Source organism: Trachurus trachurus (genome assembly GCF_905171665.1).
Source record: "Trachurus trachurus genome assembly, chromosome: 6".
Classification (NCBI taxonomy): domain Eukaryota; kingdom Metazoa; phylum Chordata; class Actinopteri; order Carangiformes; family Carangidae; genus Trachurus; species Trachurus trachurus.
This window is the reverse complement of record NC_139897.1, coordinates 14,264,103-14,280,428: the sequence shown is the minus strand read 5'-3', so window position 1 is coordinate 14,280,428 and position 16,326 is coordinate 14,264,103. Positions and strand designations below refer to the sequence as shown.

Sequence of the window (16,326 nt, the reverse complement as noted above, 5' to 3'; positions counted from 1 at the left end):
GGTGGTGTGGGGGGGAAAACACAGAGACGAGCTTGTGGCAGTAACCAGAATTTCAACATGCAGCTCTGCAGGCTGTGGTGAGACTGCCTGTGGGTGTCATATCTGATATCTAACACTGATACATTTCATACAGAGGTCTGACCTATTTACCAGCTCCCAAATTCAGGCCGCCTCTTTTTCTCTGATGGTCCAGCTGAGGGATGAAGGCTTCATCGGGCTGGAGAAGTTGGCCTCGTTCATCAGTGGAACTTTAAAGACAAACTTTAAAGGGTCAGCGAACGCCTCCGACCGCGCTGTATTGGGGCTGGTTTCACACTGGGCGGCCGTGTTTTAGACCAGTCTGAATACTGCTTTTAGGTTAGTTTGCTGCAAGTTACATAGTTTCATAAAAAAATAATGACTGGTCTTATTTTAAGCTTTTAAAGTTACCAGGCCTTTTTTCCCAGGCTAACTCTGAGCTAGTGAGCCAAGTTTCCATGGTAACACTCGATGACACCTGCTGACCACTGGTACTGAATGACTAAAAAAAGCAAAAAGAGTCCTACTTAGTATAGTTAGGAAGTAGATATATCTGCGTGACTGATGAATATGGGCATCTGTCTGAGGTCTGACCATTAGTTTGATCTAAGCCATCTAAGTCAATCTCTGACACAAAGCCACTCTCAGATCATATTCCTTTAGCTATAGCCTACTAACCTAGCTAACATTACCACCACAACCCAAAGATACTCATGAGACAATAATATCTGACTTATATAAAAAGCGACATAATAAAATTTGTAAGACTGAAACTACAACATATTTTTATTTGACTGTTATGTTGTTGTTGTTTTTTAATAAATTAATTTAAAATGAATTGATGGCCATTCACATGTGCACATACAAATTCATTCATTCAATACTGAGCCAGTTTCTCAAGCTTCTCTAGTGTCCCCCTTTTTCACTTCTTGTTTTTGAGATTTTATGATTTCATTCATGAATCCTTTGAAAATCAGCAACTGTGAATGACTAATTTCAGAATATTAATATTAACTGCAAACCTTTACAAGTCTACACGATTTTACTTCAAATTTTAGCCAAGATATAAAAAAGTTTTTTAAAAAATGTTTTAGCTGCTGGTAACGGGTTCATATGTGTTTACGTTTTTCTCCTTCACCTTTCTACAAAATAATGGTTTTACCTTTGGATGTTTACATCTGATCTGACCAGACTGGACAGACTGTAGCAAAACATGCACTGGCATAATTACGGGATTGCTGCCATACTATTCCACAAAAACAGCAGATTGACCGGGGGAGGCGATTCACTTCAGCGGTCAGATGATGAATCCTTTAGAGGCTACTATGTGGCCTGTCGCACAACAGGAAAAAAAAAAAAAAAATCAACCTTGTTCTTCACCCATCTGAGGTTCATTTAACATTCTCAGATATTTTTGTACACCCACCCACCCAATCTGATTCCTATCAGACCTACATGTAAACAAACAGCTATTTTAACCAGCTCTCCTCATCTGCAAATAGCAGCTGAGGAAAAAATGTGGAATTATTAACAGTGGACAAACACGCTGTGCATGTTTTGCCTCATCACTGCACAGGACTGAGAGATGCCCTTATTAGATTCAAGGAAGGAAGGCAGACTCAAATCAAATAACTCCCTCTGTTTAAATTCAATGAAACTTTCACTCGGGGCGGTCACTAATCAGTCAGTATGACTTCGCATTTTCAAAAGCAGACGCGCTGCAAAGTGTCCCTCTGCACAGCATTATGTTGGCTCAGTCAGTTCCCCTCTGACTCCTTTACATGATGTGATACTCAGAGTATTTGGGGATAATTACTGATTAGCTTTGACAGAGCAGCAGCATGTTGTTGACCAGTTGGATACAAGATAATCTCATGTTTACTGCCCTCTCTCTACCTCTAGGACCAGACTAAAAGTAACAGTGCAGGGGGGGGTGGGGGGTGGCCGCCGCATTCGGGCCCACAGCACAACGTCAGCGCCTCTGGGTCACCCAGCTCGTCGTGGCACTGCACACTGTGGAGCCTGCTGTCACACATGGCGGAAAGACACACAGTTCATTACAGTGATGCAGAGGAGCAGCGGCTGGCTGACAAACGTTTTACTGCAACAGCGTTTATCATCTTGAGATAAAACAAACTGGTGTTGCTAGGCAAACTCAGCATGCAGCTTATGGCAGGGACGGAAAAACCCATTTAGAATCTAATCCTTCAAGATGACATTAACATGCGCTGAGTTTAAGTAGCTTATATAAACGCCCTACTGCAGCAACTGTTTGGAGTCAGAGCATTTTAGCAGGAATGTTGACAAGTCTCTCGAGGATCCTTCTGAGACCTTTGTCTCTGCGACTACTGCCATCGGTTTTCCTACCGAACCTGAAGCTAAATTTACCCTGCACAGCTGGAGTGAACATAAAATGATGAAATATAGTATCAGAAGATTTCTGAAATATTAAAGTCTGAAGAAATACACAGCCGATTGAGTCAAAGACAGTTCTAGGGCCTGGAAATAAAATACAAACCAGTGGTTGGCAGCAACGATAAGGGCATATGGAAATGCAAATTTTTCATTACTTCTACCTTCCTGGTAGAAGCGGTTATCTAGTCTGAGGCCACGATGGAAAAAAAGGACCTTTGTGTTTCTCTACAGCTCGTCTGTCCTTCCTAGTTTGGTAGTTTGGTACAGAGAGAGAGAGAGAAGGAGAGAGAGAGAGTATGTCTTCTACAGTCCCTCTGACAGGCTCGAATTCAGCAATAAAACTCAGAGGCCTTTCGTACTTTTGGCTGCTGTGCTGCTGTATCCAGCGACTGCTGTCTGTCACTGGTGCATGGCGTTGTAAAGTCCAGCTGAAATTACCATTAGACGCCCCTTCTTCCAGTCAAAAATCAGTAATGGCAAATGTGATACGAGCAGTGCATTTTTTCCCCCGGTGGAAACGTGTTTGGTGATTCATCGAGCAAGTCAAGGGGAAACTCAAGACTTGGAACTGTTTACATTAACTCACTGTAATATCTGTTCAAATATTTCACCGATTGCTCTTAGGGTTTGCCTGAAAAATCTGCTAATCTAAGTCAACATTTGACCTTATCCAATATTTTGCTGCATGACTGCATAACTGCAAAACTATCAGATTAATTCAATATTGGTAACAGGCTTAACTTAGATATTAAACTTGGTAATTACAACTGCTAAACAGCACTATATTAGAGCTCTCATTGTTAACATGTGGATGTTAGCATTTAGCCTCATTTGTTGCAAAGCTGATGCCAAAGTCTGAAAATCCTGCTCAGACATTGAAGTCTGACTCAAAGAGAAGAAGACGACAGGCTTAAAACAGCAACAACAAAAGGGAACATGCAATACTTTTCTTGATTGTTAAGAAAATGATAACTGTGAACTGGAAAGATACAAAACCACCAACCATAACTCAGTAAGTACAGAGACTGAAAAGGATCTACACAATGGAGCGATGGACTGCAGGTCTACAACTGAAAATGGAAATTATTCGAACAGAGGTGGAGTGATGGAGAGATATGGGTTGTTGTGCTTCTCTATGACTGATAACTGCACTGCTGCAAATTTACTTTTTATTAAAACATAAAATCCCAAATGTTTTCGTTTGTGAGCTGCGACACACCTGGCATGTGTTGTAAAAATGGTTGTAACTTTGGACCACAGACAGCGTTCACAAAGGCTAACGTTAGCTTGTTCAGGCTAACAACAACAGCTCTGTGCTATCATGAAATTTTGTTAGTACTGGTGCTGTCAGATTTTTCGTTTTGTGACATCCCTAATTTACACATCATTTGCACCGTCTTAAATAAGACGGTGCCACTTATCCTGGTGAAAGAAACTGCTTTGGAAAGATGACACTTGAAGCCACTTCTCCATCAGCACTTTGGCTCTTATTATACATTTATCATTCTTATTATGCAACAACCAATGTCCACATGTCCATAAAAAAGCATGGCATTGATAAATTAATAAATGTTATACTTTCAAACTCCCCCATATATGTACTGTAGCACACAGACACTGCATAGTGTACATTACAGTTTAATGAAGAGACCCAAGGCTGCCTAAAAGCCTCTGAAACGTGCAGAGGCAGCTGGGTGGAGATTGTGCTGTACGACACACGATGTCAGCTCTGAGCCTCTCTCTGTGTCCTGTACAGTACATTTATGCAGTCGGGGGTCCTGTGGGAAGAGCCAGAATTAGCGGTGGATAGTGAAAGGTCATAGAGCAGTGGGAATGGAGATCCTGTTGACGCAATCTGTCCAATCGTATTTGTTTCCTTTGGCCAGAGACAAGCGCCTGTGTCTAGACTCGAGGAACAAACCAAAACAACAGAATCCCATAAAACGCATGCGTTTACATTCGACCCCGCTTTTAAAGCGGCTTCTTGACGACGGTGATCACGGCATTTCAACTGGTTTCTTAACTACACCTAAGTGCTTCCCTTTCAGAAGAAGGCGCACCACTTAGCAGCGCAGGCTCCTAAAAATCTTACCAATGACAGTGAACATATCTGAACCAGAGAGAGACAAAGAGCTCTCTGAAGTGTCAGAGCCGATCCTGCCTGAGTGTGTTTTACAGTTGTTTAAACCACAGTGAGCCATGTCTGCTGCTGTATACACAGTAAAAGCAGGCAGACGAAGCCTCTGGAGGAGTTGTTTTTCACAGGCCTGTGTGGTATGCATGTGCGTCCCAGCCCACTCAGACCTACCTCATGGCTGGCTGGTTGGCATTCCTGCCTCGCTCTGTAATTATGGCTCTTCTCCAGGCCTCTCGGCTCTGCTCCCCCCTACATCTCCATACCCTGACAGGGCAGGCGACCCGCCTCTGTTGAAGGCGCACACACTTTTCACCTGGTCATATAACTCCCACCCTAAATTAGCAATAATATACCCCTGAGTGAGAATGTTCTTCGACAACCGCTGAGGGCAACAGTTGTGGCGAGATGGGAAGGGGCGCTTTAACACCTGTAGTGACAAAGTGTGAGTACTTCTAATATTCTGGTGGTGTGAAAATAAGGGCGCAGTGAGAACAGAGGAAGTTCTTCTACGTGTTCATATAGCACATTTGTTTGTAGCTGTTTGACATGTAGGCAGAATCTTCCTGGTCTCAGATTTGAGAGGTGATTTCCTCTCCAATTTCTGTCTGACGGCCTCTTACAAGATTCTCTGCAGAGACAAAACAACCTGACAGAGATTCACAGCCACATTCTAAAAACGTAGATAAAATTAGATAATTGTGATGTTGACATGGTAAAACTATCTGAGGTGTGTTTACAAAGTTACATGAGACACAAGACTGAAGCTGAAGCCTCCAGGACTTGTACGACACCTACAAGAAACATGCAAATATTTGGACACAGATGTTTTTCGAAACTCAACTTTCTGTTTCTGCTTCAACAATGTCAACTTGTTGTCGTAAACTGATGAATAATCCAAATGCATTATCAGTATGTGAAAGGAAATCTCTCAGAATTTCAGACAATCTGCTCCATTCATGCAGCTGGGGGCACATGACATGCCTGCAGCAGAAGGATTAGGACGATCAGCTGAGTGCGACTCAATACCACATTGTTCCTCGCTGCTCACCGCTTGTTTTTCCTCCAACTCTCCTTGCAGCTTATCAGAGGAGGACAGAGCCAAATCTCTGCCCCCCCGCCCCCCAACGCCTGCCAAACTTCAATCACCCACAGTCCACTTCCCCCTGTAAACTGGTAACAAGCCACAATGGTGGTGCCAAAGTGCCAAAATGTGAAAGCCTTTTTTGCCACTTTTTTCATGCTCCTTATTGTTTTAAACAAAGCTCAAGGTGCTTTTTTTTTGTAAAAACAGTTCACGTGTACAACTAAATACAGCGAATGGCAATTAAGAAAATCAGCTTTGGGCTTGAGATTACAGACGACACACTGCTGCCTTTGTTCGCAGGTCACATCTGTATTTGAGTGACAAAAGGCAGCCACACAGCATGCTGCTGTGTGAATGTGTAGAAAGGGTGTGTGTCAGCCTGAACTCATCCTCCATTCAGCTACTCATTGTCTCTGCTCCACGGTGATAACAAAAAACACACACTATGCAAACAGATCTCATCTACTCCATCAAAGGCTGATGTGGCAGCCTGGACAACAAATTAGAAGGCAGGTCACAATCAAAACAAAGAACCATGCTATCAAATGGATTTTGAGGCTGTGGCTCACAGCTGACTGTGCATAGGTTTATCAAGCAGGGATGCTCGCTTCTGAAAACGCTGCTGTTTATGATTTTAGACAAAAAGCCTTGGGAAATAAGCTTCTTCTCCTGCCAATACTTGTTGAGAAGACTCTTGTCTTAGACATGTTTGAAACTTGATGAGATGTCCCCCTCATGTCTGTATGGTAAATATAGTGTATAGCTGGAGCTGATGTTGTTTTTTCATGATTTGTTTTTTATGAATTAAACAAATAAGATATCACATTTTGATTTGTCGGTTTTAGAGATGGATGGTGGATTTTGTTTACATTCAAAACAGAGTCTGTGTCCTCAGTCCTTGTGCTAAGCTATGCTAACTGGCTCCTGGTACCAGCAAAATACTAGTGCCAGAAGGCATTTAGTCTACTTACTTAAAAAAGCCACAGAGGTAAAAAAAAAAAAAAAAAAAAAAAATCCTCCATGGCTTAATGAGAAAAGTATTAAGCTACTGACGAAAATAGCAAAATCATATCACAGCAATTACACATCCCAAACAGCCCAGTGTACATTCAGGATTTTGCCCAGAGAGCACTTTGAATGCACCTTTAAACCTCAAAGAGCCACATCAGCAGCACCTTGCCTTTGAGAGGGGACTGAGCAAAGCAAAGACATTTAACCCACTGAATCCTCTGTCGTGGAGATTAAAAGTTTCTAAGATGTGCTCACCTGGCACTCGCGTGAGCAGGCCTGTGCTTGAACAAAGGGAGGTAGTGTGCAGCAGAAGAGCACAAATATATGGTACCGAGTGACTGTGTTGACTCAGACTATGCAAACACAGCACCTGATGGCGATGGGTAAATACACCCATAGCTGACTCTCTGCTGTACCAGTTTCACTTGCCTTGGGAAATCAGTGTGCTGCAGTAAATAGATTTTTACTTTCCAGTGTGATAATCATCTGTTTCCTTGAGCGCTGCTTATCTTTAACAGCAATTTAATTCAGCCAATGATCCCCAAACCTTCCTTCATCGTGGCCTTGAGGCAATCTCTTTCATTTTTTTCTCTTTTTCTCCCAAACCGATTAGATGCAATGTGGATGTGAAACATTTTGTTCATTAGGGTTTAATAAAATATGGCTCACCGATATAGAGAGAGGAGTCTTTCTTCTTCACGTGGTCATCAATATAGGACACTCCTAGAGGCTGCACCGGCGTGGCTCCGATACCCAGCAGCACCTGGGCCCCGATCAGCAGCAGGTACATCATGTTGGTGTTGGCCTTGTTGGAGCACACAAAGTCCTCCGTCTGCTGGGCATCCTTGCTGCTAGTGTTGGCGCATTCATCCCGTCCCATATCAGTCCTCCTTATTTCCCCTATCTCATACTGATTTGTTAGAAACTCCGGGAGAGCTGAGAGTAGAGCGCCGAGCGCCATGACGATGCCCCCGCAGCCTATCAGTCGGGGGCGATGTGCTTTGGCCCCAAAGTAGCTGACAAACAGGATCAGCGCCAGGTTGCCTATCTCGAAGCTGCTGGCTATCACTCCGACGTCAGCACTTTGCAGGTTGAACCGTCGCTCCAGGGTGGTCAGCACACTCACCTGAAAACAACAACAACAGAGCAAAGACTCAAACCAGGGTTGTGGGAAGGATGCGGGAGAAAGCAAACAATGTGGCACAAAAGCGAGGATGTCACAGAAATGTCACAGAAATGTCACATCACCGTTTCCTCATATGATTTATCAGAATACATAAAAGCATTTCAAATCCATTTAATCTTCTCAGTCCCATTCATAAGTGGAATTAATGCAGTGGTTCCCAACCTTTTTTGGCTTGTGACCCCATTTTGACATCACAAATGTTTGGCAGCCCCCACAATCTCTTGATCATTGCGGCCGTCAATCAAGATGGACAGCTAAGATATTTTTAAAATGCTGCATTTTATTTGAACTCGATTTTGAAAGTATAGAATACAGTGTGGTGTTTTTAATCATAATTTCAAAAAGAATAATAATTGGTAAAAAAAATATATTTTCATCAGTAATTTTTTTTTATCAATTACTAGACATTTCAGGCGACCCCATTTGAATTCTAGGCGACCCCACATGGGGTCCCGACCCCAAGGTTGAGAAACACTGAATTAATGTGTGATCTGTTAAAGCAGGTGAAAACACTGGGTAGTTTGCATCTTGAGGCGACGTGCAAACACAGATTGCAGTGAGATTGTTGACGGCACAACTAACTCTGCCTCATCCTGCTCGGTTAGACGAGCCCAACAAGAGCCAGCGGCAGCAGTAGTGAGCAAGTCCTGCCTCAGAAGAAGTGATGAATGATGCCTGTCTACAAGTCTGCCCGCTCCACCCAACTAATTTTTTACATTAAGATCTTATCAGAAGAAAGGAGAAAACAAAATGCCAGTCATTATCTAGATACAGATCACATATTAATATCAGGTGCAAATAGTATAATCCATCTGGTCGTGCTCCTGGAGAAATCATCAGTCACATCATTTTACACTAGACTTTTCCACTGGAGCGACAAGCTGTTCAGATGTTCCACACTGTGGCTCCTCCCTGCCAACAGGCCTCTGTTTCTGATTAGCTGTGTGCACAACAACATGGACTTCCACCGCTTTAGTTAGAACGACTCATCACAAGCTTCTCTTTCACCAGCTGTCGGAGCCGACCAGCAACTTGCAGCCGAGACAAAACAAAGCAGAACGGTTGTCACAATACAGTTTGTGATCCAAAGGACAGTGATAAAATACTGTAAGTGGAGCATAATCAGTCTGTTGTATGGAAGCGCAAGGATGTGTTTGCTTGCTAGTCATGTGTGGGAACAGTCTCTCCGCGGCCCGCGAAACCGCAGAGTCACATTTAAACAGTTATCAAGCTATTTTGAGATCTGTCCCAAACTGTCCTTGAAAGGGCATCACAATTTTCCATCTCACAATTGGCTCCGTTGGAGAGTTTTGATTGAGCTCTAAGAAAAAGAGGATCCTGCCAACACAAACATCCCGTTCTGCAAAAAGCGACTTCACCGCAAGATGAATCAGCGTGCCGGTTTGTTGTTGGAACACTTTTCCATCAAATACTTCATTATGCCCATGTAATGTACACAGTGGATTTGAGTTGGAGCAGAAATTGTCTGAACACAACAAAACTTTTTAGGCTCCAGACGATTCAGTGCTTTGGGAGCAAATACAGAGGTAATTTTTCTCCTTTTTTAATACAACTAAACTTGATTTCCACGTTAAACTTGACATTAAGCATCACACACTGTTAAATACAAAATATCATACGGTATTTTTGTGATCATTCTCTGTCTCTAAAGCAGTCATCAACATTACTATCTACAAACCAGCCTAGGCGCAGGAAAAGAAATCAACTAACAGGACAATTATATTTCAGAGTTAATCTAAATTTGTTACTAAATTCAGTCCTGAACCAGAGACGAAACCATATTATCATATAATCTACGATCTGTTTCCGGTCCAGTTTGAAGATTTGCTTTGTCTGAAGCCTGTTTGCTTTGTCACTAAAGTTTATAAAAGAAGTCGTCCTCTGTGACTTTTAGAAGTGACAGCAGGTCGTTCTTGCAGCTGTTCAGCACCCAACTGCAGTGACTCCTTCACTCCAGATCAGGGCATGGGGAGGATGATTGTTGGGAGTTGTTCGTGTCGGTGTCCTTCAGTGAGTGGATGGAAAACTTCAGAATGAGTCATGACGGTTCTGCCCCTTGGGCGCCGGCTTTTTCTCACAAATGTGAACGCACTGGACAAGCTGTATTTACGCCTGGCTGGCTCCGCCCTTACTGGGATCTGATCACAACGTTGCCGCATCCTGTACTATACCATCTCTGGGTCTATAACGCTGCAAGAAAATAAAGCAGAGGGAGTGAAGCCATTATCTAATCAGATCCCATCCTGTTAAGGGAGGCCTGGGCAAGAGTGTGTGTGCGACTGACAGCTTCTGCAGTAGAAACACTCTGGATGGGTTAAGCTCTCATCGCCAGGTTCAACATGTTTGTGCACTTCCACTTAAACAGGCAGCCTTCCAGGAGGATTAAAGCCAGAATAAATTATACAGGAAAAACCGAGTGGAATGCAGACTGGTCAGTGGTCACAGCCACATTTTGTCCGGATAACGACTCAAACTGTGGAAATGTTTAAAATCAGTCGCATGGCAACAAAACAGACATCGTCACTCTGTGTGACATCCCATCACCTTAGAGAAGAGAGAGTCTTGTCTAAAGCACAAGGAATCCCAAATTCCCCCAGCTTATTTCAGCGTGTACTGACAGGGTCTGTATTATCAGCAGGCAGAAAAACCTGCTCACTGCTGACATTCACTTCAGCACATCAAGGTTTAGCGCAAACGGGAAAGTGCTGAAATGCCGCTGTTTGTGAAGGCACGGCAGCTGTTTATAAGTGAAGCCTTGGCTATTTAGAATCATTTCCACTGTGTTTTATGAGGTGTGACTTACTGAAGGTCGACTGAAGGTTAGCTAAATGTACTTTAACAGTTCTGAATGAGCTATTTTGTGTCTAAAAGAAGCCACATCAATAGCATTAGCTGTGAGCACAGGAAAAGGAAATATTTTCTAACTTTTTTAATTCATTCATCTCTGTTATGAACGCGGGTGAACTGTTACACAGTCCAGCAGATTTTTAGTAAACTATCTACCAACACCACCAACACTCATTAACACGTTACTGTGTGTGTTTGTTTTTTAAACACATCAACCGCACTGTTTAATGAAATGCAAGGCTGACAGGAATGACGAAATAAAATAAAAAAAACACCTCTGGGATGTACGGATGTTTTGCATTAAAGCTGATTGTAAGTAATAAGTAATTATAAAAAGTAAAACCCAATCATTTCACATCTCTGCGTAAATTGAATTCATGAACAAACAAACTGTCTGTTAAGTATTACCTGGACAAATACGTAATTATTGGGACTTAGCTGTCAATACTGATATTGACTGTAGGACATTCACGTCCCTGTTTGGGCTTCTCCCTCCGACACGCTGTGGGTTCACTCAGTTGAGATGAACACAGCTCAGGCTCAGGTGTTAGTAGTCGCACTTAGCAGCTCAAGACCTGAAGTGTCACATTATTATTTTATATCCAACACACCCTCAGTTGCTGCAAACACAGAAATCCCACATTGAGCTTCCCGAAGATTTGTGCACAGTAATAACAATTTAAATCAGCTTAAATTAGCTGCAACACTTGTTAACAGCATGCTTGAGTGGCCGACTACTTCTGGTACATTTTACAGTCATCTGACATCAAAAGCTGCTACACAAAATTTGCACATAATTTGTTCCCACAATTTTTAAATGGACAGAAACAAGACAAGAATTTCATGAAATCTACATAACCAACTCAGGTTATCAATACCCTTGATGATTTTTTTCTATAATAATGGAAACTTACTTAAAGATGTCACATTGTGATGCATTTTTTTCAATTATTTTTTTTTACACTACATCCATATAGCAACTGATTGAAAAAGTAGTCATCAGCTCAATCAATACTGAAAAGGGCTGGCAGCCCTGATGTCTATTTAACCACGTCATCAACTGCTGAAAAGAATCATTCATGAAATTATTTACATCAGATGTTAATTTCCAACGGACCTCAAAAGAGGATAAGAGGATGTTAGTTCACTCTGATATTAAAGACTAGACGCATCAAAGTGAATTTCCGAGAATAATTCAGGGAACAATGACGATCTCGTACTACTTCTGTATTTGCTGTGGAGGCTGACAGGTTGCGGTCAGGCAGTCTAAATCAGGCCATGCAGCATGTTGCTAAGTGCCTTGTACAGTAAGCAGCTCAGAGAAAGCAAAGGGGCCATGATAGTTGAGTTTTGTCCTTTTCCTGCCAGCAAACACTCTTAAGTCCAATCATCCAATCAGAGACACAGCAGTAGCTCATGTAAGATGATTCCCGTTGACCAGATTGTCACTGGTACCAGGTACCTTATGTCCTGCCCATGTAAATGAAGCTAATGTAAATGAGCTCGGCTCTGCAGATGAAAGCAAGCAGGGGGAGAAAGCCTCATGTGTTTGTTTAAGTAAATGATCCCCGCTTCACATGGAGCCCTGGGTTTATTGTTCAAACTGTCTGAACAGGTGTGCAATACGACATGCCATAAAAAATGCAGAACTCTGTTGCCAATTTTTTTATATATATATCCGAAATGCAATTGAGTGGAACAACATCCTCTTTTGGTAACCATCCTGACTGTGAGTGGCACAGTTGTGGCTGCTCTGTGGCTGCACAGTGCTTGATGCTCAACAGGTCCACTTACAGAGAAGATAAGATGTTCTACTCCAAATATGGCCAAAGCATTTAGGCTTTAGTCTATTAATTGTGACTGAGCTGGGGGGAAACTGTGTTATTCTTGTAGAATAAACATTGCCAATGTCAAAACTAAATGTTCACAGTGGTTGCCTGAGGCTGCACGGCTCCTCTGGGACACTTTGAGGAATATTTTGGAGCGCTTCAGGGAGCTTTGTCTCACAAAATCTATATTAGTGTCTCTGTCTCTTTCAGATGTTTCCGTTTTGATTATTTTCGTTGAAACAGGATCACAGAGATACACATCTTTCTGCGAATAGAAGTATGACAAATACATTTAAATGCTTTCTCACCGTTCTGGTTGCATTTGTTATAAGTCTGATAAATAGTAAAACTGAAAGTAATGAGTGAAACTAAAAAAAAGGGATAAGGGAGGAATGAGGGGGAGGGTGTCCTTGACCTTGAAAGGCATTTTGGGTAAATGAGCCAATTGCTGCCTTCCTACATATGAATATGAAACATCAGTTCCAACCAAAGATTAAAAGGTCATCCATACAGAGATGATTCAAAACGGGCTTAGTTTGATTCCTGATACATTAAAGACATGAACGGCAGAATGAGGTTTTCTCACAACAACCATAACCTAACTATAAGACGGGACAGTTGACCCGCATGAAATCTGTCCCGCAGGCTGCACTTCACCGAGACAGACGGACAGGTTTGAATCTCATGTCATCGCTCAGCCCAAAAGGAGCCGACCGAGCGGCAGAAAACCCTCAAACGTAAAGCCCCGGACCCGGATAAGACAAGTCTGGATATGACCTAGAGCAGCAGCAGGGTCTCAAGGTGCAGGCAGTGTACAGTGTGTTTATGTGTTGAACTCACCAGGTAAGCTCCGACGGTGCCCTGTGCCAACATGAGGGCGCATTCCGATATCAAGAATATCTTGATATTTGAGAAGCATGAGGACTTTTTACGGAGGCCGTCTGCTTCCAAAATGTCCCCGCCGCTCCGGTCCGAGTCCCGGTGCTTCTTCATCTGCATCGTCCTTCTACTTTATCCACGCGGTAACACTGTGGAAAAAGCCGAAACACACTCACTCACTCACTCTCTCACTCACACAGACACACGGGAGGAGATGAGTTGAGTGACCACGGGCAGACAGACACCACCGGTTGGTTCAGTGTTTCTCTTTCTCTCTCTCCCGTGAAGACTACATTCACGTCGGTGCTGCTCGTCGCTGAGTCTCCTGTGATTCAGAAACGTGTCCTCCTCTCTCATCTGACAAGGCTAGGAGGAAACACACATCCAAACTCCGCGGGGCTCTGCCGGTCGTCTGCGCCTAAACATCGCCTCCCCGTCGACGCGCAGGAACATGTGAACTCCCTGAAGGTATTTGCAAAGGCACAAGTAAACCACAGAGGCGCAAATTTCTGTCAAATCGCATGTTTCCGTCGCGGCGTGTCTTCTTTCTTCTTTTTTTTTCTTTGAAGGTTTCAGCTGCAGGTGTTGTAGGTTGGAGTTGGAGACTTGCTGCTGCCCCTCCGGACTGTCATGGTCCTTCACGGACAATGACTGCTGTCTGTCTCTGCGCTGCCGCCACCTCCTCTCCCTGCTGCTGCCTCACTCTCCTCCAGTGTAGTGAGCACATGCACGACCCTAGAGGCGCTACTGTGTCTGTGTAGCAGCTTCACACAAGTGAAGTCTGCTCAACTCGCCTCCGACTTAAGTCATCACTACACTAGTCCTGTGGGGCCCCCGGTGTGTGTGTGTGTGTGTGTGTGTGTGTGTCTGTGTGTAGGCTACATGAGTGTGCAATGCTGCACAACGAGTTTCTAAAGACTTGCTGCGGTTTACTGATCTATAATTTCCCCACATCTGCAGGATTTTTGTTTTGTTTTGTTTTGTTTACTTTCAGGGCTGTAACTATAGGGATCATTTTTAGAGCTGAAACAACATGAGGCTTGTTGTGGAAATTGATTACTAAAGCGACTAATCGATTCATCAAATAAAAAACAAAATGTCCTCTCAATTAGACTCCCCTATGGGGTAAGAGTTTATTGCTCCTGTGTTTTCTGGATTTTAGACAGAAAGTCGGACCTAACAAACTTTTTTTTTTTTTTTTTTTTTTAACAGATGTCAGATTTTACTGTCAAAACTGCAAAAAAAAATGCTGTCTGACACTTTTCCTGCCAAGACTTATTCAAGGCCCCAGGCTCAATAGTTTAGCCAGGTAGCTTTAAAAGCTAGCTTAAAGGTTGAGGCATGGTCGCCATCTTGGCAGCAGCTAGTTTCTTGCTAATTACAAAAGGGGCTGTGGGCTGCAGAGCCTTTGGTGTGTTATATCAAAGATACTCTATATGTTTATAAACCGTCTTTGGTTATATTTTAACAACTAGCCAGCATAGCCCTTGTGAGTGCATTGTGAGAACAGCAGGGTGTGGACTGGACCATTTAGCTCAAAGGCTAACTAACTAACCTGAGGCTAGTTCATTTGGGCTAGTTAACAAGCCAGGTGTGCTGCTGAGCAGTGCAAATTAGCGCTAACATAAATAAAGAACTTTGAGTTTACATTTATTTTCACTCACCCTAAAAAGAGCACATGAGTTCATCATGTCCTGGTCAATTAGCTCACCTAGCTAACGGCAAACTGTGACAGCAGTGAGCACCATCTCACTCAAAGTAGGCATTTTAAAGCATTAAGCATATAATTTAAACAACTAATTCAAACAATTAAGGGTAATAGTCATAGGAACTAAAACTGTGGTACAAATCTGGAAACATTTCTGTTGTAAAGTTCAACATTATAACATGAAAATCTAGTCTCCCACAAAGTTTAGTGTGGCTTACCCACAATTCTATTCAGAATAAATAGAGAAGATCTACATTAAAATCTTCAGTTCCCCACAGATGCAAAGTAAATTTAACCAGCTGCTGCCCCATCGTCACAGTAGGTACAGATGACTTTCTCATCAAACATTTAAATTATGATTAAACTATATTTAAAACGGTCAATTATCAAAATAGCTGCCGCTTAAATTTGCCTACTCTGACAAACAGATTAATTATCTAATCACTGCAGGTTTTGCTCTTTAATAACACTTCATGTTTGCACAGTATACATTTGCAACATTTATTATTGGATTATCATGTTGTCAGCATGTCTGGGATGAGGTAGGCTATTGCGGTGGCTATGATGTAATGTGACCACATAATGTGATGATGATGGGGTGGAACTAAACAGGATGATAAACAAATGTTGTGTGAAGGCTGCCAGGAATTTTTTTTTGCACAGCTGTTTGCACAGTTTTAGATACAACAGCAGTAGCAACAGCAGCAGCATGAGGACACGCAAAGGTCAAGGAGATGAGCTGGTAGTTGGTGAAGTGTGAAATTTGTTTTTGAACCAAACTGAACATTTACAAACTGGTCAAAACGCAACCGTGACATTTAAGGTATATAGCCTATATATTTTGTAGTGCTGAGTTACAGATAAACATGTCAGTTAGCTATCATTGCCTAACATTAAGTTATATTTTGACTGATTTATGTCATTGTTTTGTTTAAACTGATAAAAATTTAAAAACTTAAAACTTAACGTCCTTAAAAAAAGGAAAAACGTAAAACTTTACGTTTAAAAATGCAAAGGACTGAAGATGTCATCATCTTCATAAATAGAACATGACAAACTCATATCAAGAGATCATTTTAAGTTCTTACGAATGAAGAAATTATGGAAAGATACATTTTGAGATAAATCCATGTCAAAATATAATAAATTGTAACATTTTACTCTAATCAAATACAAAATATTGTTACAGCA

At 42.3% G+C, this 16,326-nt stretch overlaps 1 protein-coding gene across 1 annotated transcript in view; it reads right to left on the bottom strand.

Moving 5' to 3' along the window:
- Positions 1–14,116, bottom strand: part of slco3a1a (solute carrier organic anion transporter family member 3A1a) — a 34,531-nt gene extending 20,415 nt beyond the window's left edge. Inside the window, exons 1-2 of the mRNA XM_083973771.1 lie at positions 13,389–14,116; positions 7,335–7,791 (exon numbers count right to left, since the gene is read on the bottom strand). Coding sequence (XP_083829897.1) covers positions 7,335–7,791; positions 13,389–13,547 — 616 coding nt within the window. The 5' untranslated portion in view covers positions 13,548–14,116. The remainder of the gene's footprint in view (positions 1–7,334; positions 7,792–13,388) is intronic.
- Between the last annotated feature and the right edge of the window lie 2,210 nt (positions 14,117–16,326).